The sequence below is a fragment of the Cyprinus carpio genome, chromosome B4 (genome assembly GCF_018340385.1).
Source record: "Cyprinus carpio isolate SPL01 chromosome B4, ASM1834038v1, whole genome shotgun sequence".
NCBI lineage: Eukaryota > Metazoa > Chordata > Actinopteri > Cypriniformes > Cyprinidae > Cyprinus > Cyprinus carpio.
Window position 1 is genome coordinate 13,706,657 of NC_056600.1, and position 25,538 is coordinate 13,732,194.

General features: G+C 36.6%; 1 protein-coding gene across 6 annotated transcripts in view; it reads right to left on the reverse strand.

The window, feature by feature from the left end:
• Positions 1 to 25,538, reverse strand: part of LOC109097362 (ankyrin repeat and sterile alpha motif domain-containing protein 1B) — a 167,829-nt gene that overhangs the window by 82,187 nt on the left and 60,104 nt on the right. For all 6 annotated transcript variants that reach the window (XM_042722084.1, XM_042722083.1, XM_042722082.1 and 3 more), the window contains 2 exons: positions 17,737 to 17,887; positions 1,358 to 1,494 (listed from right to left, as the gene is read on the reverse strand). In XM_042722084.1, coding sequence (XP_042578018.1) covers positions 1,358 to 1,494; positions 17,737 to 17,887 — 288 coding nt within the window. The remainder of the gene's footprint in view (positions 1 to 1,357; positions 1,495 to 17,736; positions 17,888 to 25,538) is intronic.

A 25,538-nucleotide genomic window follows, 5' to 3' on the forward strand; every position in this document is an offset into this window, starting at 1 on the left:
CAGGAAACCAACAGAGAGAAAGAGACTTTTCAGAAAAAGACAAGTGGCCTCAAATAGATAACCTAAGCCACAGTTACAAACATATGAATTTCACGTGCATTAAATATAAAATACCTAACCAAGTGGCAACTGTAAACAAATGATGCTAGAGCTTTTCTCGGCACTCATTTGACTATTCTGAGTGATATTATCTGGTCCCAATTGGTATTATTTATTCAACAACCACCTGCAATCCAGTTTAATCAGGCCCTTTCTGCACTGATATAGCACTAGATATAGATATAGCTACTCTCAAGCATGCCACTATTGCCACACACAGAAAGCAGGCAGTAAACAGAAGTAAACACTTAGTTATTTTATTTTATTTTTTTAAATGATGTTTATGAACATTTTATAGCAATCCTGGCAGCAGTAATTCATTGAATGCTGATGAAATGGATAAAGACAATTGTGCCATGTAAACTTTATTCAGCAGTTTTTCAGCGGGTATTTGTGCTGTTACATGATATATCCATATCATTTATTTTATGCGCATGAATTGTGGCATATTGTTAGTGAATTATCTTCTATACACTGAAAAAAATCTGCTGCAGGATGAATTTTCAATTAGAAATTGCTTGCAAATTTCAGAAATAATTACAAATAAACTGCAAGTAACACGTCGAATTAAACGTGACATTTTAGAGTAGAATTTTTTTTTCATTGTATATTTTGTAATTTAGAATTATAAATAACAATTAATATTACTAAAATTATCTTTAATTTACAACTTCACAATGTACGTTTTGTAATGTATAATTAATTTACATTTATAATAATTAATAATGAATGTAATTTATAATTAACATTAATTTATTATCTATTTTTTTTATAAATATTTTGCTTAGAGTGCTTCTGTAATTATTATTTGTTAATAAATGCCACTTGGTTTGATAATGCAATTACTTTCATATGCTTTTAAGGATGCGTTTTAAATTGTCTAGGCACTTTTTGGGAACACTGAAGCTTGATCTTACTATACTGTAACTGATGCTAATCAAATAAAAACCCTCAAGTTTGAAGGAAGAGTGAAAATGAGGGTGGCTTGGGACAATTGCATATCAGAGCATGAAGAGAATCCGCCCGTTGGGCATGTGCATATTTATAATAGCCGTATAATTAAGATGAAGAATGCTCAGTATCTTAGCGTAGATGTAAGACAGTACTGCCCTTGTGTGTGTGTGACTCCCACACACAGATGCTACGATAGTTAAAGCCAGACTATGTTTTATCTAAAAGAGCACAATTAACCTTGAGAGCAGAATAACATAATAGACTGTGTGTGCATGTGTGTTCCTGTGTGTGTGTGCGTGTGTACCTGGGGGCGGATGACTCTCTCAATGTTCCTCAGGGCAGTATCAGGTGAAGGAGGTGAGCAGTCAGGAGTCAGGCCTGTAGAGTCGTCACCATGGTTACCTTGCTCAGCATCACTGACCAACACATGTGAGAAGTGGCCTTCGGTGAGATAAAAAACAGAGAGATTGAGATACATTGAAATTAAAATCACATGATTCATACATTAAAAACAACGAGCCTGAAGTGACTTCTAGGACAGAACTGGGCAGACAAATGTATTACCGCCATTGATTCTAAAGTCACTGGCCAGAAGTGCTACTTATGGGAAGCAAAAGGGCTTTTGGAAAGAAACTAAATGATGCAGAAATTCAATGAAAGCACTTCCGGCAATAGCTGGAAAAGAGTCTGAAGGAGACCTTCAATGCTAATGAACACTGAGCATTTAATGCAGAGCCTTTGCACCATTACCTTTAACACTCTAAAATCCAGTGTTTGACACACAGAGGTGAAAGGTTTTATTAATATGGCAGCTTTTGTCAGTGTCATTTACCATAGAAAATTATTTTCACTCACCTCATACTTATAATAATAAGAAATAAAAAAGTGTGTTGCTCTTACATTGTTATCTGTGTGTGCTCCATAAGGCTAATTCATACTGATGAAAAAACTCAACAAACTGTGCAAACATGTGCACAGACTGAAGACAAGGTAGACAAAAGTTCCAACGTGAGTATTTAATAAGAATCCACATAGAAGAAAGCAGCAAACACAAGAAAATCCATCAGATAGCAATTAACTCCAGCCAACACCAACAAACTCCATCAGATAGAAATAAACTCCAAACAACACCAACAAACACAATCAGATAGCAATATACTCCAACCAACACAACAAATTCCATCAGATCGCAATAAACTCCTACCAACACCAACGAGATTCAATTAGATAGAATTAGAATCCAACCAACACAACAAACTCCATCAGACAGCAATAAACTCCAACCATCACCAACAAACTCCATCAGATAGTAATAAACTCCAACAAACACCAAGAAAATCAAACAAACAAAAACAAACCACATACAAAAAAAACAAAACAAAAACAAACACAAACAAACACAAACAAACACCAACCAACTCAATAAGATAGCAAATAAAATCCAACCAACACAATCAATAACACAACAAACAAATAGCAATAAACTCCAACAAACACCAACTCCATCAGATAGAAATAAATTCCAACCAACTCAATAAGATAGCAAATAAAATCCAACCAACACAACAAACTCCATCAGATAGCAATAAACTACAACCAACACCAGCAAACTCCATCAGGATAGTAATAAACTCCAACAAAAACCAACATACTCCATTAGATAGCAATAAACTTCAACCAACACCGACAGAAACCAACAAACTCCATCAGATACCAGCAAACTCCATCAGATAGCAATAAACTCCAACCAACACTGACAAACTCCATCAGATAGTAAAAAAATCCAACAAACACCAACATACTCCATCAGATAGCAATAAAAGCCAACCAACACCAACATAAACCAACAATCTCCATCAGATACCAATAAACTCCAACCAACTAGGGGTGGGAATCGCAGGGTACCTCACAATTCGATACGAATCACGATACATGGCTCATGATACGATAATATCATGAATACAGAGATTCTGCGATAATCAAAATATTGCTAGACAATCCTATAACGATACATAACGATATCTGTCTAACTATGAAAACTAAATGCCTGTGAAAAGGTTAAGTGCAAGTTTTCTCTCTTTATTCAAGTCCAAACTGATAGAAAACAGCACAAAAAGTTCTGTAAATCAAATTTAACATGTTAAGTAAATTAATAATTTTATTCTTGGACTTATTAAAAGCTTACACATTTCTTTGTGTGTAAACCAACATATATATATATATATATTTAAAACCTGGTAAATTTCAAAACTTACCTGGAGTGTTTTCTCAACCTTTCCTCTCCTCTCATCATAAAAATGGAGCCCTGCACATGATATAGCTGTTCACATTGTGTCTTTTGCACGCTCAAGATCGTTAATTCAAATGTAGATGCGCGGCAAACACACACACTGCACACTTCAGCGTCGCATTAAAGGGATAGTTCACCCAAAAATGAAAATTATGTCATTAATGACTCACCCTCATGTCGTTCCAAACCCGTGAGACCTCCGTTCATCTTCGGAACACAGTATAAGATATTTTAGATTTAGTCCGAGAGCTTTCTGTCCCTCCATTGAAAATGTATGTACGGTATACTGTCCACGTCCAGAAAGGTAATAAAACATCATCAAAGTAGTCCATGTGACATCAGAGGGTCCGTTAGAATTTTTTGAAGCATCGAAAATACATTTTGTTCCAAAAATATCAAAAACTACGACTTTATTCAGCATTGACTTCTCTCTTGGTCTGTTATGAGCGCGTTCACAGCACTGCAGTTTAGTGATATCCGGTTCGCGAACGAATCACTCGATGTAACCGGATCTTATTGAACCAGTTCACCAAATCGAACTGAATCGTTTGAAACGGTTCGTGTCAACAATAAGCATTAATCCACAAATGACTTAAGCTGTTAACTTTTTTAACATGGCTGACACTCCCTCTGAGTTCAAATAAACCAATATCCCGGAGTAATTCATTTACTCAAACAGTACACTGACTGAACTGTGAAGAGAGAACTAAAGATGAACACCGAGCCGAGCCAAATAACGAACGAAACACTGACTCGTTCTCTGACAAGGTTGTGTTTCGTTGTCCATGCCATAGGTGCAGATTTATGTTTCTGTCGGTCGGTGCCCACTGTCCACATTGCATAACGGGCATTTGTTATATCTTTAGAGAGAGAGCATTCAGTTTTGTTGACATAAAACTGGATGCACCTGCGATCCGAGCGGAGAGGTTAGGCTACGCACAGACTCAATATGTGCTCTGCAGTGATAACGTGATCGATGACTACATTCCACACTGATAGCTGTTCCGGGGCACCATAATGTTATCATTTTTGGAGATATACCAGCGTAGTTACATTTTATTCTTGAATTACCTTACAAATACCACGATGCATGAATATGGCAAACATTTAACACAATGGTTTTACCATCTGACACCATTACTGTACTATGGTACCACTATTGTACTTTTTAAGGGAAGCATGCCTTGTACAAAGTCATGACTTATTTTGTATTGTTCTCAATCCTATGAGAAAACAACTATTAATATAAATATAATTAACAATGTTGGTAACAAGATCTCATCCCTCAGATCAGTACAACATGCTGTGTGTGTCTGTCTATGTGCGTTTTGGTTTCAAGAGACATAATCTGAAAATAGCACATGTACTGTACATTATCATCTGAGCAGATTTCCCTAGAGTGGGATCACTCTCTGTGAATGAGGGATGAAACAGAGGAAAAAAGAAAGAAAGAGAGAAGAACGAGGTGAAGGGTGGGTTACATCTGACTCCTCCACCAAATTACTGAGAAAAACCATCAATCATACACAGCTCATACTGTTTGAAAACCATTCTGTTCAAAAACGGTAACTTCATCCCTTTAGGTGCAATCTCTGTTTCTCCAGTCCTGCACGATGGAATGCAGAAAACAGTATGGCATGATTAAGTTAGCTCTAAACGAGTGACTATCAAGTGAGTCAATAAGCCCCACAGCATCCATGCGGACAAATTCAGAGACAAATCCAAGCTGCATTCATTTATTCAACACCCTCCACATTTTCCTTTCCTTCTGTTTTTCAAATCAGTCGAATGCCAACTAAAAGGCAGGAGATGAGCAACAAGATTTGCCATGGTCAAAACACTAGATACTTAAAGCAAAAAGAATCATTTTCCCCTGTATTCCCCCATAACAGTAAACAAGCAGGTAATTAGGCAATAAAACACATCAAATCCAAGCATGCACATATGTTTACTTAGGGATACAAAATTTCCAAAAAGCGATCTTAATCTGACAAACAAAATGAAAAAAAAAAAAAAAGATTTATATTCATTTAATCACCTTTATCATCAGGGTCATTGCAACCTTGTATAATTTTCTTCTATTGAACACAAAAGGAACATTTCGAATACTCAATGTAGAATCAGAGCTTTCCAGATTCAAAATTGATCAAAAAGCACCATAAATATATTAGAAAAATAGTTCAAATTATAGATTGGAACCTCATACTATAGTGCTATGTGGCTACAGACTGAAATTTAAGTCATCATTCACTGAACATCTTCCTCTCCAGTGAGTTGCAAACAGATTATTGATTCAGTGAGTCAGTGAAGTCAAGAAGCAGATCAATCAGTTTGTGAGTGAAATCAGACCATTCACTGTGGAAAAAAAAGGCTGCTGCAATTAGTCATAACAACTTCTATTTTGTTGAGATACCTTACGTTTCCAACTTGAGTAAACTAAAGTTAACTGAATGTACAATTTTAAATCACTTACTTTTTTAAGTTGAAACAACACATTATTACTTATTTTAACGTACAGAGTTATGGAAGCTCATTTCTGCCACTGTTTTTATCTCACAATTCTTATCTCACAATTCTGAGAAATGAAGTCAGAATTATTAGATATAAACTTGCAATTGTGAGTTATAAAGTTAGAATAGCGGGACATAAACTCACAACTGCGAGAAATAAAGTCAAAATTGTGAGATATAAATTCGCAATTCTGAGAAAAAAACTATATAAACTCACAAACTTGCCATTCTTTTTTCGCAATTGTGAGTTTATATCATACAATATTGACTTTATAACTCGAGTTTGTGTTGTGTAATTCTGAGAAAAAAGGTCAGAACTGCGAGTTTTTATCTCGCAATTCTGACTTCATAACTCAATTGTGAGTTTATATCTCACAATTCTGAGAAAAAAGTCAGAATTGCAAGTTTATTTCTTACAATTCTGACTTCATAACTGCAATTGCAAGATGTAAACTTGCAACTGTGAGAAAAATAGCCAGAATTGTGAGCCCTCCAGGAGAGCTTGGATTTTAAATATTTCTGTTTGCTTTAAGATATAGAGTGCACAAATAATATGAACCACTTTTGTAATTTTTTTAGCAGATTTTTAACCTTTTTGAGCAGTGATATTTTAGTATTATTTATATATTATAATAGTATTTATTTATTTTTTTAATTTATTACTAGTTAAATATTTTCTATTTACCTTTAGTTTATTTTTATAGCAGCTTTAGTTTTAGTAATTTTAGTACATTTCTAATTATGGTTTCTTAAAGGGGTCATATGATGCTGCTAAAAAACATTATTTTGTGTATTTGGTGTAATGCAATGTGTTTATGCGGTTAAAGGTTCAAAAAACACTTTATTTTCCATATAATGTACATTATTGTTTCTCCTCTATGCCCCGCCTTTCTGAAACACGTCGATTTTTACAAAGCTCATCGGTCTGAAAAGCGAGGTGTGCTCTGATTGGCCAGCTATCCAGTACATTGTGATTGGCCGAATGCCTCAAGCATGTGACGGAAATGTTATCCCCCTCAACATACTATGCTGTCTCCCAGGCCAGCAGCACGAGACTCAGTCCAGCTGCTCTGCTCGTGCACATCCCATCATCGGTTCTCTTTTAGCAGTTCAGTCAATCTACTGTTAGGAGTAACTGAATAACTCAGGATATTGGTTTATTTCACGTCAGAGGGAGTGCAAGGCACGTAAATTATGTAATTTGTGGATTAGTGTGTACTGGAGAGGCAAACCGTTTCAAACGATTCAGTTCGATTTGTTGAACTGGTTCGACCGGTTCACTAACACGATCCGGTTAAATAGAAAGATTTGTTTGCAAACCGGACATCACTAGACAAGACAAAACCAATAAAACACATTACAAATGGGACATTTGTTGCATCCAGTGGGGACATAATTACTGATTATAATGACCTATACTGTCTTTTTACGCATTGCGTATCGTGGTGCGTAAACATAAAACCATGTCTGCATTTGTGATCTGAGAAACAACAAACAACAAGCCTACTCTACTACTCAAAACTCGCTTTGAATCATCATTGGCAAGTTATTTAAAGCCAGAAGCTTTTTATTTTAAGTCAGAAATGCCAGACTGTCCTTGCAAAAATTGAACTTTATAGAAACAGCTGTTGTGCCACAGACACATTGCAGGCTACTGGTTCAGGTAACAGTCCTCATCCTCCATAAAATGCGCAGCACACATCAGAATATTTGGGTTGAACTGTTCTGGAACAGTGTTGAAATACAACTTAACTACTGATTTCTAGTCGTGTCCTCTTTTGGAAAGCCAAACAAAGTAGTTTCACTTTCACAACGAAACACATAGTGTCTCCATAACATGGAGGCTGCGGCAACAGAGAGAATAAAAGTTACGCCTTCTTTCTTTGCATGAACATTTGGGTGGCGTTATGCAAATCTTCCCACATAGTGACCTAGAGATGTGAGGGCGTGTAAGAACGAGCCATTAGTCTTTGGAACTGGTTGACTCTTAATTTTTATAAAAAATATCTCTTTGGATTTGAGACTTTAGTCTTTGGAACTTTACAGATCTTCTTTATGTACCAAGAGCTTATAACACTCCAAAGAGAAAGGAAAAATTTAAATCGCATCATTTGACCCCTTTAAGTTTTCATCTAATATTTATATTTTATTTCATCTTTATTTAAATTACCAAAAAACATTTTTAGTTTTAGTTTAGTTTTAGCAACATTGTTCTGATTTTGACAGTCCCCAGTCCTCATTCACTTCCATTATAATGAATAGAGGCAGGGATATTCTTTAAAATTTCAAGCAACAACATATATGTTTCAAGCAACAACATATATTTGCGTTTCATGCATATTCAGAAAAAGCTAAGGGTTGGGTAATTAGGTTGTACTTACAACTAGCTTCATATAAAAAAAATAGATGACTATGGTATGTCCTCATTTAGTTAGCTAGGTAAATGCAAGTCTGGGAAAGACAATGAAAGAAACCATTGGTGTTAAATCCATTTAAACAGGCCTTGGGTAATCATAGATCACTCTTGATGGTGTTTGTTCCTTCTTTGCACACATTTGAACCCTAGCATGTTTCACACATAAACCCACCACTGTGGCTCAGAGATAAGAGACACTCTTTGTTGAATATTTCCAGACTTCACCTCACTCATACGCAAGTACTTTAGCAACATATGTCAGCCTTATAGACTGGCACTGAAATTACATGATAAAATGATATTCTGTATTCATGGTGAATGCTGAGCAGACTAATGAATTACAGAAATACCCATTAAGTCAGGGTTGGGTCCACACAGACACAAAACTTCTACACGCAGCTCATTTCTTCCTTTCAAACCACAGTGTCATGAATACTGACGAGCGATCTGAGAAACAACAAACAACAAGCCTACTCTCACTACTCAAAACTCGCTTGAATCATCATTGGCCAAGCTTATTTAAAGACCAGAAGAAGATAGCTTTTTATTTTAAGTCAGAAAATGCCAGACTGTCCTTGCAAAAATGAACTTTCATAGAAACAGCCGTTTGTGCCCACAGACACATTGCAGCGACTACTGGTTCAGGTAAACAGTCCTCACCCTCCATAAAATGCGCAGCCACACATCTGAATATTTGGGTTGAACTGTTCTGGAACAGTGTTGAAATACAACTTAACTACTGATTTCTAGTCGTGTCCTCTTTTGGAAAGCCAAACAAAGTAGTTTCACTTTCACAACGAAACACATAGTGTCTCCATAACATGGAGGCTGTGGCAACAGAGAGAATAAAAGTTATGCCTTCTTTCTTTGTGTGAACATTTGGGCGGCGTTATGCAAATCTTCCCGCATAGTGACGTAGAGATGTGGGGGCATGTTAGAACGAGACGTTTTAGGAGGGTGTGGTTGACTCTTAACTTTTATAAAAAATATCTCTTTGGATTTGAGACTTTAGTCTTTGCTACTTTACAGATCTTTTTTTATGCACCAAGATCTTGTAACACTCCAAAGTGAAAGGAAAAATTTAAATCGCATCATATGACCCCTTTAAGTTTTTCATCTAATATTTATATTTTATTTCATCTTTTTTAGTTTTTTAGTTTAGTTTTAGCAACATTGTTCTGGAGTTTGACAGTCCCAGTCCTCATTCACTTCCATTATACTGAATAGAGGCAGGATATTCTTCAAAATTTCACCTTGTGTTGAAGCAACAACATATATTTGCGTTTCATGCATATTCAGAACAAGCTAAGGGTGGGTAATTAAGTTGTACTTACAACTAGCTTCATATAAAAAAAATAGATGACTATGGTATGTCCTCATTTAGTTAGCTAGGTAAATGCAAGTCTGGGAAAGACAATGAAAGAAACCATTGGTGTTAAATCCATTTAAACAGGCCTTGGGTAATCATAGATCACTCTTGATGGTGTTTGTTCCTTTCTTTGCACACATTTGAAACCCTAGCATGTTTCACAATAAACCCACCACTGTGGCTCAGAGATAAGAGACACTCTTTGTTGAATATTTCAGACTTCACCTCACTCATACGCAAGTACTTTAAGCAACATATGTCAGCCTTATAGACTGGCACTGAAATTACATGATAAAATGATATTCTGTATTCATGGTGAATGCTGAGCAGACTAATGAATTACAGAAATACCATTAAGTCAGTTGGGTCCACACAGACACAAACTTCTACACGCAGCTCATTTCTTCCCTTCAAACACCAGTGTCATGAATACTGACGAGCTTGGTTCCTCTAGTATGCAAATGATGGTGGAATATTCATGAACCACTAAACTGAGCAGCGTTAATAATTGAAACAAAATAGCAGACTTGATTGTCGCTTGCACACATGATTATATTTGTACTTTCTTTATTGACGCCTGTCCAAAGTCCTATTTAAAACAATGTTCGCGGTGGATCAAAACACTTGTCCTCGCTGGGGGGATCGTACGAGTGCATGTGAGAAAGAGAGATCCTAACCGAGCTGGTGGGAAAGAGTGTGACGGTCAAAACTGCTCGCAGCTTTTTTTGTGATAACAGCGGGTGGATCTGTGACTCCGGTAGGAAGCTCAGTGGGGCTTGACCCTGTTGGTAATGGGCAGGGAGCCAGGGATGAACTCGACTTGTGTTTTATTCTTTCAGCCATTAGCCATTAACCTCTCTGAGCTGCGGTGCTGAGGGAGAAATGAGGCATGTAGGAGCCATGGGAACACCGAGACTCTTCAGACACAGATGCTGAAAGATTAGCAGGCCATTACTCCAGCTGCACAGAAATATGGATATCCAAACATATTACTATGTGCAGTTTTTGTGGCACAACTACCAAATTTAATGATGCAACTGCCAGAGATTCTTGTACTATATTGTACATTTTAGACTGATTGATGGATTTACTGAACAATATCCTGCCTGGACCAGTTGGTACTTCCAGTGAATATAAAAGTAGATAAAATAAAACAATAATTAAATACATTTAGTATTTATGTTGAATAAAGTAATATATAAAATGAACATAAATTGAATTTATGTTGAATTTATTTATATTGTATTAATGCCCATGTCTTCATTCACCCCACCACATTGGTCAAAGCACTGATTCAGTATTTCAGTATTTTCATCTCAGTACTTTTTGTTCATGCGATCAAAGTCACTGGTGAACTGGTGACCAAAACAGCTTTGTTACCAACAAAATATCTTTTTTTTGTTCTACAAAAGAAAGTCAGTCTTTCATGTTTGAAACAACATGAGGGTGAGTAAATGATGACAGAATTGATTTTTTTTTATTTTTTTAATTATGAATTTAATTTTACTCTAAAAAAGAAACTAAAACTACCAGCAGGCGGAAGTAAATGTCTTTATGAGTCATTCATTCATTCAAAATACTCACTCATTAATAAACCAAACACCACTCTCATTAAATCACACTATTAATCAAAAATTCACACTAATTCATCAAAACAAACACCACTGTGAACACCACTATGTTGCTCATAGATGCACAAGAATTCTGCTGTGACTTTATAAAGTAGGTAATATTTTCGTTGGCAAAATAAAAAATAAAAAAATACAATATTACAATGCCTTAATGCTAGTTTGTATTTATATTTCCGCCTGGAATCACTGAGACTGCGGGCGCAAGACCCGCCCCGTTTAAGTTCAGAGATAAAGACAACTGCTAACGATCTAGCGGTTGGGATATGAAAAGACTGCTCAAAATGAAAACAATCTATTTATTTGCATGAATCTTGTATGAATTTTATTTTTATAAATATCGATATTCCGTTTTTGAGAATTGATACAGTCTTGCCAAACAAAATATCATGATACTCACGTGTATCAATATTTTCTTACACCCCTAGTTTAAAATATAACAAAATATTAACTTCTTATTTACTATTTACTGAACTGTTTTATAAAATCACATTTGCACTCATGCGCTTCGTGACAAAAACAGCACTTGTGTGATATTGCTCTCGCTGCTCATGTGATATCAATTATCATATGAGACAAAAACTAATGGGGCATTTTTTTGCCCCAATATCTTGAATTTTAGGCCATAACTGTGTTTATGGAGTTGCTGTCCTGCATCATATTTGTCAACTGTATGAAATGTAAGATGACGTACAGGTCTGGGGACGGAGCCGGTGCTAACTGCATTAAAATATTTTGATCACATTATTTTTTCATAACTAATCAGTTAAAGTTAACGCATTTAACTGACAGGCCTAATATATACAGTAATCAACATTTGAAGTGGATCAAAAAAGTTAATCAAAGTTTTCCTAAGACAAGAACATACTTTGGTTTTAGGACAGCTTTAATGAAAAGTTTTGATCCACTTCAAATGTTGACTAGTGTGTGTATATATATACAGTGGGTACGGAAAGTATTCAGACCCCCTTAAATTTTTCACTCTTTGTTATATTGCAGCCATTTGCTAAAATCATTTAAGTTCATTTTTTTCCTCATTAATGTACACACAGCACCCCATATTGACAGAAAAACACAGAAATGTTGACATTTTTGCACATTTATTAAAAAAGAAAAACTGAAATATCACATGGTCCTAAGTATTCAGACTCTTTGCTCAGTATTTAGTAGAAGCACCCATTTGATCTAATACAGCCATGAGTCTTTTTGGGAAAGATGCAACAAGTTTTTCACACCTGGATTTGGGGATCCTCTGCCATTCCTCCTTGCAGATCCTCTCCTCCATTCTGTCAGGTTGGATGGTAAACGTTGGTGGACAGCCATTTTCAGGTCTCTCCAGAGATGCTCAATTGGGTTTAAGTCAGGGCTCTGGCTGGGCCATTCAAGAACAATCACAGAGTTGTTGTGAAGCCACTCCTTCGTAATTTTAGCTGTGTGCTTAGGTGAACCTTCGGCCCAGTCTGAGGTCCTGAGCACTCTGGAGAAGGTTTTTGTCCAGGATATCCCTGTACTTGGCCGCATTCATCTTTCCCTCGATTGCAACCAGTCGTCCTGTCCCTGCAGCTGAAAAACACCCCCACAGCATGATGCTGCCACCACCATGCTTCACATTGATCTTTAGGTTCTTCTTTACCTCTCTCACCAAGGCTCTTCTCCCCCAATAGCTCAGTTTGGCCGGACGGCCAGCTCTAGGAAGGGTTCTGGTCATCCCAAACGTCTTCCATTTAAGGATTATGGAGGCCACTGTGCTCTTAGGAACCTAAAGATCAGCAGAAATTTTTTTGTAACCTTGGCCAGATCTGTGCCTTGCCACAATTCTGTCTCTGAGCTCTTCAGGCTGTTCCTTTGACCTCATGATTCTCATTTGCTCTGACATGCACTGTGAGCTGGAAGGTCTTATATAGACAGGTGTGTAGCTTTCCTAATCAAGTCCAATCAGTATAATCAAACACAGCTGGACTCAAATGAAGGTGTAGAACCCATCTCAAGGATGATCAGAAGAAATGGACAGCGCACCTGAGTTAAATATATGAGTGTCACAGCAAAGGGTCTGAATACTTAGGACCATGTGATATTTCAGTTTTTCTTTTTTAATAAATCTGCAAAAATGTCAACAAATCTGTGTTTTTCTGTCAATATGGGGTGCTGTGTGTACATTAATGAGGAAAAAAAATGAACTTAATTTTTTTTTAGCAAATGGCTGCAATATAACAAATAGTGAAAATTTTAAGGGGGTCTGAATACTTTCCGTACCCACTGTATATATATATACATACATATATATATATATATATATATTATATTATATATATATATATATATATATATATATATATATTTGTGCTGTCAATTGATTAAACAAATTAATTGATAGCACATTTTTTTCTGAAATTAATAGCGATTAATCACAATTAATCCCACCTAACATTACTGTTTTTAAATATACTTTTATATTGCAATAATTTCACATCCAATCTTATGTCTTATAATCCAAATTAATGTCGAAACAGATATTTTTTAATTTCTTAAATGGTATCTTTTTTTATTACTGATACCGATACTATGTCTCTATGAAATTGTTTTTCTCTATTTAACCATTGACTAAAACCATTTAACATTACAGTACAATTGAGAGCTTTCAATTACATTTATTATATATTATAAATAACTTCTAATTTAAGTGAACTTAAAACAATGTTCATATAAACCCATTATAATAAATGTCATATTTACCTATGCCCTTCAGCAAGTAGAAAATATACAGAAATTGAGTAAAATTATCAAATACTAAATTCCAAATTAAATATAGATGAATCATTTAAGTTACAAAAGCTATTGATTGCCTCTTTTTCTTTTGTTCTTTATTTAACAGACATCACAGCAGCTGGGTTATTATGTTATTTTGGCCGCTCTAAGAGCTGCTGTTTCTGATCACTCACCCAGCCACATCAAAGTACTGAAACAAAAATTATTTGTTAATATTTATGCCCACTTTGTCTTCTTTCACACCACCATCATTTCAGCAATTATTTTTGACATATTTGGATAAACACTTAAAAGAAAAACACATACACATGATTTGCTGAGGTATGTTAATGTTGGATAAGAGTGGACTGGAGACAGCTGAACTTCTGTAATCTGAGGCCACATATTGGAAAAAAGTCTTACATTAGGCTCATCATGTGACCGTAATTGAGTACGACTTGCTCATTTAAGTCAAAAAAAAAGAAAAGAGGAAGAAAAGGAGGCTACAGACAGAAAATAGGGACACAGAAGAGATGAATAAACAGGAAAAGACACACCAAAGCAGATGTAACGGGACTTATGCTGAGCCACTTCTTGATTCTTTCCACCTAAATCCTGTTTTTGACAAGCTGTCACTTAATAAATCCTCAGCAAATCCCATACAGTCAGTCTGATCGTGCAACATAACACAAATATTGGTGCAAAAGCTGGGTGGAAATGGTTACCTAGATGACACCTAAAAGAACAACAGCCAGTTAACTAGTTTCCCACCTTGTTTCCTGTTGCATGTTGGGCTTAAAAGTTAGCTTTCATGATCATCCTCGAAGATCTTTTCATTTTAAACACATATTGCTTTAGTCTTACCAAACATTTCACAACTGCTTTGTTGGTTGCAAGTCATTATTTACCAGTCATGGTTAACATTCTTGCACAGACACAGGATATGACCTAGAGAGGTGAACTATGAGCACATATTTCTGTTTCTCTTATTACTTGCACATTCAACTGTGACAAAAATGAGAAAAACTGCAAACTTTAGGCAACATGAAATCAAAATGCACTCTAAAAATTTGTCCTTGGAGACCATGAATTCATTCAACCCAACACAGTGATTATCCCGTCATAACGGTGATGTGCGAGCATCTCTATTTATTCTCGGATATACCGGTGCGAGTGTTTTGATTGGTCCTGTGCTTTCCTGCAGTGTTGACTATAATCAGGCAGAGAAAAGAGTCCTGCAAGCTGTGATTTCATGCTTGTGGAGATATCGAGAGGCCAAAAATAGAGCTGGTCAAAATCCACAAATCTTCATGCAAACATCAGTACAAGCACCAACACAGGTTTACAGTACAGTAACAAAGGAAATAGTTTCATAAAACACACACTGACACACACAGATGAAGTGAAGACCCGCATGACTGTGCTGCTACATTAATAGAGTCATCTGCGAGATAAACCGCTACTGCGGCTGCATCAGGTGTGAATCACTGGCCTACAGGCAACACGGCTCACTGCGTCTCCATGACAACTTGCAGGTGACTCACCAACCTCTCTGGGTAAGGCTAAAGCTGTTTCCATGACAACCCTAACCGCAGGAATGATGCCAGAGGAAAGAACTGCGGCATCCCAGCACAACACTCATCTACCTAAACACTACCACAAGAGGAGGAGGAGGAGGGGGGTGCTTTGGGGCCCAATGTTCTTATTGGTCTAAAAATAAAGCATGGACAGCTGTTTTGTGAAGTATTTATAATATGCTATAATATAATATGCTAGAATATCCCCAGGAAAAAAGTAACATATTTAAAATACATTTATTTTATACTAAGTATAATTCAAAACTATTTACATATTGACATATCGCTTGAGACTTATTGATATAAAAAATATAATTCAACTTTATTTGAAGTACTACTTGTGCACAATGTACATTTCTAAATATTAAGACTGTATGACAATATCAGCCTTTAAATGCAAGAAATTTAAAGTAGACTAGCAATAGTTCCACTTTAGCACAATCAAATATACTTCAGTACATCTTTGGTTGAACTTCAGTTTAGCAAACTTTAGTTGAACTTCAGCACTACCAGCATTTTGTATATAATAGTGTACAAATTAGTTGCTAGGGCAAACTTTAATGATACCAGTTATATAATACAATCAGTTCCTGGAGTTATACATAAATATGTAAATGTATTTGTAGTATTCTTAGCATGAAATAAATGTATTTCAAATACGTTTTAGTATATTTCTTTTTCACTAGGGATAAGTTATAATAGAGGGGTGTCCAACTCAGTTCCTGGAGTTAGAGCCCTGCACAGGCCTCAAATTTAGGCCCTAGATAGATCAAGTCAAGTTGAGCTTTATTGTCATTCCGCTACATGTGTGGACATACAGTGGAACGAAATGTTGTGCTTCACTTGACCACGGTGCTACATAAATACAGACATACAACAATGAATTAAACAGTATAAACCTATACACAACTAACCTACTGACAGATTTTGACTATAAATATACTATATATAAATGTTTACCTATACATAAGCTAAAAACAATATACAAACTATACAAATGCTACACATAAACACTGTACCTATACACAGCTGACCTACTGGAAAGGAAAATTACGTTTTTGTTATGCAATGCCATCTGAGGGCTCAAAGGTCAAGCACATTAAACTGAGGTTTCCTGCCTTGCCCTGCATATACTGTGATTTCTCTGGATTCCCAGAATCTTTTCACAATATTATGTATGGAACTTGGTGAAAGACCTAAATTCTTTGCATTTTGTATTGCGAAATGTGATTTTTGATTTGTTTGACAAATCTCTTCTGAAATTTGGCACAAAGTGATGAGCCATGATGCAGCTTGCAAAGACTGATAACCCCCCCCCCAACCTTACCACATCACAGAAAACTGTCTGAAACATTATTTTTTTGTGCAATTCTCCTCTATGCACACTAAACACTTTTCACACACACTACTGTGTGTACATAATCCCACAAAAGACTCAAATATGTGTTTACATGCTCATGCACTACAAATCATCTTGCACTATTCCCCAGCCAGCTGCTTGACTTACAATGTTTCTCTTTGCACATGTACAGTATTATGTGAAGCATTTATATAGTCTATTTATTTTTCTTTTTCAGTCTATGTATAGGTAAACATTTATATATAGTATATTCATATTCAAAATCTGTCAGTTGTGTATAGGTACAGTGTTTATGTGTACCATTTGTATAGTTTGTATTTTGTTTTTAGTTTATGTATAGGTAAAAATTTATATATAGTATTTAAAGTCAGATAGCTGTGTATAGGTATAGTATCATGTGAAGCATTCGTATAGTCTGTATTTTTTTAGCTTATGGATAGGTAAACATATATATAGTATATTTATAGTCAAAATCTGACTTTTCTGAAATTTGGTTTGTAGTATTAAAGGATATATACATATTTATGAATGTTTCACAATCCAATCAATTCCCAAAGAATACAATAAAGTCCTGCCCATTTTTTCTTATTTAATATTTTGTTTGGCATGGAAATACATCATATAATAAAATAAAAATTACGTTTTATATTTACTGAGGTGCATGAAGCATTTTTCTGACAGGTATGAATGCTGTTTTTTTTTTTTTTTTTAGCTTTCATTTAGTTTTCATTGATTTTTATTTAGCTTTCAATTATTTTATTAGTTTTCATTGATTTGAAGTTACTAACCATTGCGAGGAGAGGCGTTGTGGAGGTGGATGTCCAGAGAGCAGGGTTTGCGTGTGACAGCTGTAGCCACTGACTCGTAAGGGTTGTCCTCATCTTCTGGTAAAAACACATCCACTGATGGAGAATGGGCAATTTCAGCACATCGCTTGTCCTGCACACAAACAACATAACACAAACCAGAGTCTTTAGACAGACAGATAGCCAAAAGATGGATGGATGGATGAATAGATAGAATTCAAAAAAATAACACATCAGCTATAAAAAGGCACCAAGTTTTTTGTGTGTGAAAAAACACTTTGCATCCAATTGAGAGCTTCTCTCCGTGAAGATCTACTGTTCTGTCTCACACGCCAAATGACAGGGATAAACATCCATCCATGACACCCTGCTCTATCATCGTCAATGAAACATTGCCATCACCTCCTGCTGCCTGTTTGTCTTCATGAGTGCAACACAGCAGGCGTGTGAGGGCAACCATCCCTCAAAGTAAACAGCACAGGCCAAGCTGCCCCCATTGTCATCGCACTTTTTTCCCATGAACCCCATCGATTTCTTCTCAGATGACTATTACTCTACCTGTCAGTCCCAAATCCTGCATCACCCAGCAAGCATTAGACACATCCATCAAGCGCTGGGCACAGGGGCAGAGCGATTTATCACACGGGATTGAAAGAAAGACCTTTGTCTCTTTCTCTGTTTCTCTCCTGATTTGTCTGCAATACAGCCGTTCAGTTAATTCCATACAGACACTCAAGATCAGGTCTCGGTTAAGAGTAAATAAAACACTCACTCTTCATACACACCCAGACAGGGCCTAAAATTAGCACTTGCCAAGAGCCAAATGCGAGTAAAAATCGGCGTTGGCAAGTATACGTAACAGTGTCAGTTGCCAGTTAGCAGCTAAAACTTTTACGAAATTTAACAATGCAATGTAATGAGAACAACAGCAAGTTTTTAAAGAGATTCGCTGTTTCTGACGTAAGTGAATAAAATAATCTTTTCCGAAGACAAGGTCATCGTGATTAGCTGTTCTGTAAGCGACAAGAGCGAATCAAATTGAATACAAAAGGGCTGATAAGGTCAGAGCAGTGTGATGGCCCACTTGTCCCTAGATATTGCTGCTTCATTTAGGAAGATTAACTTTTCCCTTCTTTATTCTTCATAACCCGAGAATGTGGCGACACATACCTGGGGTTACGCCGCCTAAATGGTGCTTGTTCGGCTGTACACACACTGAGCCACTTTAGACAGGGCACCAGTAGTGCTTCAATGGACAAAAACACACACAATTATGTCAAAATATGTGATCTTGGCGAGTTAACTCGTAAACATAATCTTAAATGAGTTATGAAGTCTTAAATGACCATAAAGAGTTTGAAGAAAATAGGATATGTGTCAGATCCGCATCATGTGCATCAGGTTTTAAAGAGACAGCACTGCTTTAAAAGTAAAACCTGCTGATGTCTGTCATTGATGTAAATCAAAGAACAAAGGAAAAAGAGAAATCACGACAGCTCTAGTCGCTGATTAACTTTTGTAGCTTGAATAAAGATTAATCTGTATAGATTATGCATATACAATTTATAGTGTATGTGAAGATTGTTTTAAAATCACTTAATATTTCTTAATATAGGCCCTGCACTCAGACACAGGTGGTTTCAAACATATATAAACGTGGTTCAGCTTGTATTAGTGTGGGTATGAATATTCATAAACACAAAGCTAACTAGCTTCCACTTGTGAATCAAAGGGTTGTGCAAAAACAGGGTTTTACAGCAGTGAGCAGGAGTGGTGCTTGCCCGTGCAAAAGTCGCCTCCAAGACCATACATTGTTGTGGGCAGCTGCCAGGGTCCCATTGCTAGATATTTGTTATAGTGTTAATTGTTATTACTTAGGGTGCATTACTAGGGTGTCTACTGTGGTTTGTAGGTGGTTACTAGAGTGGTCTGGCTGGTTATTAGTGTATTTCTAGCCGATTGTGAGTGGTGCTTGCCCATGCAAGTTTCCTACATGACACTAGATTGCTGTGAGTAGGTCATTGCTTGGTGGTTACTATGGTGTTGAAAGTTGTTACTAGGGTGTTTACTGTGGTTTCTAGGGGGTTACTGGAGTGGTCTGGCTTGTTACTAGAGCATTTCTAGGCGACTGTGAGTTGTGTTTGCCCATGCAAGTTGCCTCCATGATACCAGATTGTTTAAGTAGTTGCTAGGTGGTTACTATGGTGTTGATTGTCATTACTAAGGTGTTACTAGGGTGTTTATTATGATATTTAGGTGGTTACTAGAGTGGTCCGGCTGGTTATTAGGATACTGCTAGGTAATTGTAAGTGGCATTTGTTGCTAGGTGGTTGCTATGATGCTGGTTGTAATTACTAGGGAATTACTAGGGTGTTTATTATGGTTACTAGGGGGTTACTCGAGTGGTCTGGCTGGTTACTAGAGCATTTCTAGGTGATTGTGAGTGGTGCCTGCCCATACAAGTTGCCTCCATGATGCTAGATTGTTTAAGTAGATGCTAAGTCATTGCTTGGTGGTTGTTATGGTGTTGATTGTGATTACTAGGGCGTTATTAGGGTGTAGCCCTAGAGTGGCAGTTACTAGCGTGTTGCTAGGTGACTGTGAGTGTTACGTGCCTGTGCAGAAGTCATCTCCATAATGCCAGGGTGCAAAAATATCAACCGGATTTTGCAATTTCTGGATGACCGCTAGGGTGTTGTTAGGTGATTGTACGTGGTGCTTGCCCATGCAAAGGTTGTCTCCATGACGCTCGATTGGGTAGTTGCTAGGGCATTGATAGGGTGTTTGTGGTTGTTGTCTTAAATGTCTTCATTGTGTTTACAAGGTTGTTGCTAAGTGGTTACTAGGGCATTGCTAGATGATTGTGAGTTGCGTTTGCCTATGCAGAAGTCATTTTTATAACGAAATGGTGATTTTTATGGGTGGTTGCCAGTGTGTTCTCTGTGGTTACAGTTTTACAACTAGTTTTTTCTATGTTTTCTGAAGAAATTTTGAGTGACGCTTGGAAAGGTCACTTCCATTATGTTAGGGTATTCTGGGTGGTTGCTAGGTGGTTGATTACAGGCCAAAGTCAAAAAGTCCACCCACAAGTGAGAAGTTACATGCTTAAAGTTTAAAACTTAGGGTTAGGAATGTGCCTTCAGATCTTTATCTCATCTCCCATTGCCCCTTTCCATGTAAACTATCTGAGCATTTCTCCTCTTCTACCAACTCCTATAATGATGGTTTTCCCCTCTCTCTTAATTTGTGAAGGCACACTGAAAGAAGCTCGTCAGGAAGAACAGAAGCCCTCCAGAGAGCCACACAGAGAAATCAACAGACAGAATATTAGAGAGGTGAGGAAGAGAGAAAGACAGAGAGAGTTCAAAGCTGCATTCACAAGAACTTACTTTTGGACTTTTGGGTGTCAATTTTAATAGAATGGTGGGGCAGGAGAGAGGAGTTGGGCATACGCTGAGGGAAAATACTTCGAGAGTAGGAAGGAGGGGAAATGGATGGCCTTTGAATCACTGGTTTCCTGCGTTGTACGCTAGCATGCACACGCTTACACAGGAAACTACCCATTGGCCACACAGAATGAGAAAAAAACTACAGCAACGTTATGGATGACGATTCTCCAGTTATACTGCTGGTGAAATAATATGACGGAAGACAACTTTTAGCATTTTTAGAATTGGAAAAATTAACAAGAATGCTGGTAATAACAATAAGCAATATAATAATCTTAATAAAATAAAATATATAACACAATTATAATTAAATATATAATTTTATAATTATGTTCATACTCATTTAAAAACAATAATACTATTTGTCAGTAAAGTTTGTGTCAGATTTAGGCCTCCTCTACAGACGATGTTATAATTAAGCTCATACACACACAAAGCATAGACTTCACACATACAATAAAATAGATCAGTACCTGTTTATCTCTCACGGATCCGGTTTTCACTGTAAAAATTTCAACCCTTCGGCGTACAAACAAAATGACCCCACTGCGCCTGACTGTCCGAGGACACTACAACTCTTGTTCTCTCTCTCTGCCTCTCTCTAACAGCAGAGACAGGAACTTCATTTTTTTCTCTGAAAAGGAAGACTGCAAAACAAACAGAAGCTGTTCAGGTCAGTAATTAGTGTGCTGATGCAGGGCTGCAGTTGCTGCACTCGGATCCAAATAGGAAATCTGCCTGGACGGCCCTCAGTCACGTCCGCAATCTTCAGCCGCACATGTGACTGGGGCCTGACAGGCTTTACAGTCGGCTTAACTCCTGTCTTCCTCCCTTTCTCGTTTTCTTCTTTAATCAGCTCTTTTCGCTTTATTCCCTTTGGTTTTCTTCACATTTATCCAGAGTTCTGTTACTGCTGTTTCTCAGTTGATACAGTATCTGATCTGAATGGCCACTGACATTTCCTGTGCTGTTCTAATCTGAGCTCTGCATATTTTGGAGGAGGACCCCACAGCATAAAAGGCCCTCAGAGACCTTCTCAGAACAGATAGAGGGATTGATATAAAACGAGAGAGGGAAGATAAGTTTGGTCATGTGCTTTAGAGGAGGGCTTTGCATGCAGAGATGATACCGGTGGGGGGAAGGAAGTCACAAAAGTTCACTGATAAAGTCGAGCCTCTGGCTTACACAATTTTGCTGCAATATGCTTCACAGCGAGGCTTCATTATAAACCGAACAAATAAATAACATCAGCAAGATAAAGTAGCCTGTTTGAGACATTTTCTCACTAAAAGACTTCCAGCCAAAATAATCTCATTCTGCTTGATATATGTGACCCTAGACCACAAAACCAGTCTTAAGTGTCAATTTTTTTGAAATTGCTGAATAAATAAGCTTTCCATTGATGTATGGTTTATTAGGATCGGACAATATTTGGCCGAGATACAACTATTTGAAAATCTGGAATCTGAGTGTGCTAAAAAATCTAAATATTGAGAAAATCACCTTTAAAGTTGTCCAAATGAAGTTATTAGCAATGCATATTACTAATTAAAAATAAAGTTTTTATATATTTATGGTAGGAAATTTACAAAATATCTTCATGGAACATGATCTTATCCTAATGATTTTTGGCATAAAAGAAAAATAGATCATTTTGACCCATACAATGTATTTTTGGCTATTGCTACAAATATACCCCAGCGACTTAAGACTGATTTTGTGCTCCAGGGTCACATATACCAGAGCAAGAGATGATAGAAAGGGAGAGAACACAGAGCGTTGGGGAAAGAGAATACAGGAAGGAAAGAGAAAATTAGCTCAAATCCATAGGGATGAGAAAAGACATAAGGGTGCATCCACAGGTCAAAGCCAAAAAACTCAGAGGACTACTGGTTTTGAAGGATTGTTTAGTCAGTGAATGCTAACAACTAGGATCCAAAATTAAACTTTTGCCGCACCTGTAAATGATGATTGGCCTGATGAGAATATTAACTGCCTTTTAGCATTTCACATTAAGAAATAAATCTAAAAAAAAAAACAGTTATATTTGTGACTATTGTGTTATAGCATTGTACATTAGCCAGTCTATTTGTCACAAGACCCATAAAATGGCAAGACCAATCATTATTTTGTTCCTTATGTTTTTGTTTTTCAAGAGACAATGTTCTGAGTCCTGAAGTTATGACATTAAATGGAAAAAAGTTTGGGCTAATGAGACCTAGGTACATTAATTTAATTAATTTTTAAACTAACAAAGAGATGGATTAAAAGCTAACAGACATACAATAAAATAAAAAGACGTACAGGTGGCCTTAAATCTAACAAAATTGATAAATTAATGATCAACAAAATAAATGAATAAAATACACAATGTTTTCTCACTTGCTAATCACTACAACTAGAGATGAGGCATTCTCATTTTGCAGAGCCTCTAAATGGACAAAACTCAGTTTAGTGCAGGATGAGTCATCAGTAGTTTCATTCTGTTTTCCTAAAAAACAAAAAAAAAAAAAAAAAAAAAAACTGGCATTTAACTTTTAAAAGTAAACTATTAAGCCAGACAAGTAGGAAAACCTCTAGTTAACCAAACACAGTCACAAAGGGCCAGTAGGGAGACCGGAGGCATTCTGAGCTTTGAGTCCTCATGAGAACTTTCTTATGCGGGACAAGCCGTCATCATCTTATCACGCACAGCCTGCACAGACTGCGAGAAGTTAACATTCATCAGCTACCCTAATTATCTCTCAGCACCTAGGAGGAAGCGCGGAAACCTTCTCGGTAGATGAAGCCACCGCTGGGGTTCTGAGATTTTAAACATGAGTCACGGATATACAAAAGAGATTATGCCACACTGTGGGAGAGGAGGAGGAGGAGGATGAAGATTAAAACAAATATGACGGAGGAAACATTTAATGCAATCACTCGAGGCAGCCCGCTGCTTTGGAATAACTACAGTCATGGCTTTCCTTTATATTATCACAGTGCCCGTGTGAGTAATCCAAGCTCTCAACAACGATGGAGATTCAGAGACGACATCAAAGCTCACCAAGAATAGCGGAAGTAATCATGGTGGTCGTTCATACAATTTTAATGCCACACACTAAATTGGTTTCAAGAGCACAACTCACAAACAAAAGCATTCACTTGGTGGTAAATAACTTTTATTACTCAAATCACTCTTACAGCAACTTTACATTTGTATAACTCATCCATTAATAAGGCATTTATGTTGAATCCAGCTTTATGAAGGCTGTGTATTTATATGCAGTGTAACCCGTCCTCACTCCATCTCCTGCATTTGGCTCTAAACGGCTCATAAAATACAAGCAGTCGTTTAGGATTCTTATTCCAGCACTGTTTTCAGAGTGATCTATTAAACACAGTGAGCGGTGGCTCGTCTCGGCTCCTAAATCACACTGGGCAGTCAGAGCCAGGGACATAAGTTTACTCTAATACAAACTCACACACACATATAAAGCCATTCTGTTCAATTAAAACGGACAATACGCATGAAAAAAAATTCACTTCCCGGAGCTCTTAATTAGCCACACAGTAATTAGTGGCTTTTGTAAGAGCACAAAATCATTGAGCTGGACAAGACCAATGAAATTACTCCTGTAAAAGCAATGAAATGCAGTAATTTAGGAGTAATAGAGATGTTTTATGCAAACTGAGGACAACAATAAATTAAATGATCAGGATAACAAGCAACCGGAATTCCAGATCCTTTGGTATGGTTTTACTGATCTGTGTTTATAGCATATTATATGCATTACTGTTCAAAAGTTTGTGGCTGATAAATATTTTAATGTTTTTAAAAGAAGGTTCTTTTGCTCACCAAGGCTGATTTATCTGATCAATAATACAGTAATATTGTGATTATTATTAAAGTTTAAAATAGCTGTTTTCTATTGTAATATGTGGTAAAATGTAATTAATTAATTAAAATGTAAAATGTAATGGAAAAGCTGAATTTTTATGCAAAATACTCCATTTACTATATAATAACTAAAAAAAAGCCAACAAATTAATAATATGCACAATATAAAACAACTAACCAAAAGTGAGAATTGATCCCTATACTAAAGTGTTGCTGAAAAAACTACTAAGCAAAAAACAAAAACACACCTACAGTCGTGGCCAAAAGTTTTGAGAATTACATAAATATTGAAAATTGTAAAAGTTGCTGCTGAAGTTTTTATAATAGCAATTTGCATATACTCCAGAATGTTATGAAGAGTGATCAGATGAATTGCATAGTCCTTCTTTGCCATGAAAATTAAACTTAATCCCAAAAAAACCTTTCCACTGCATTTCATTGCTGTTCATTAAATG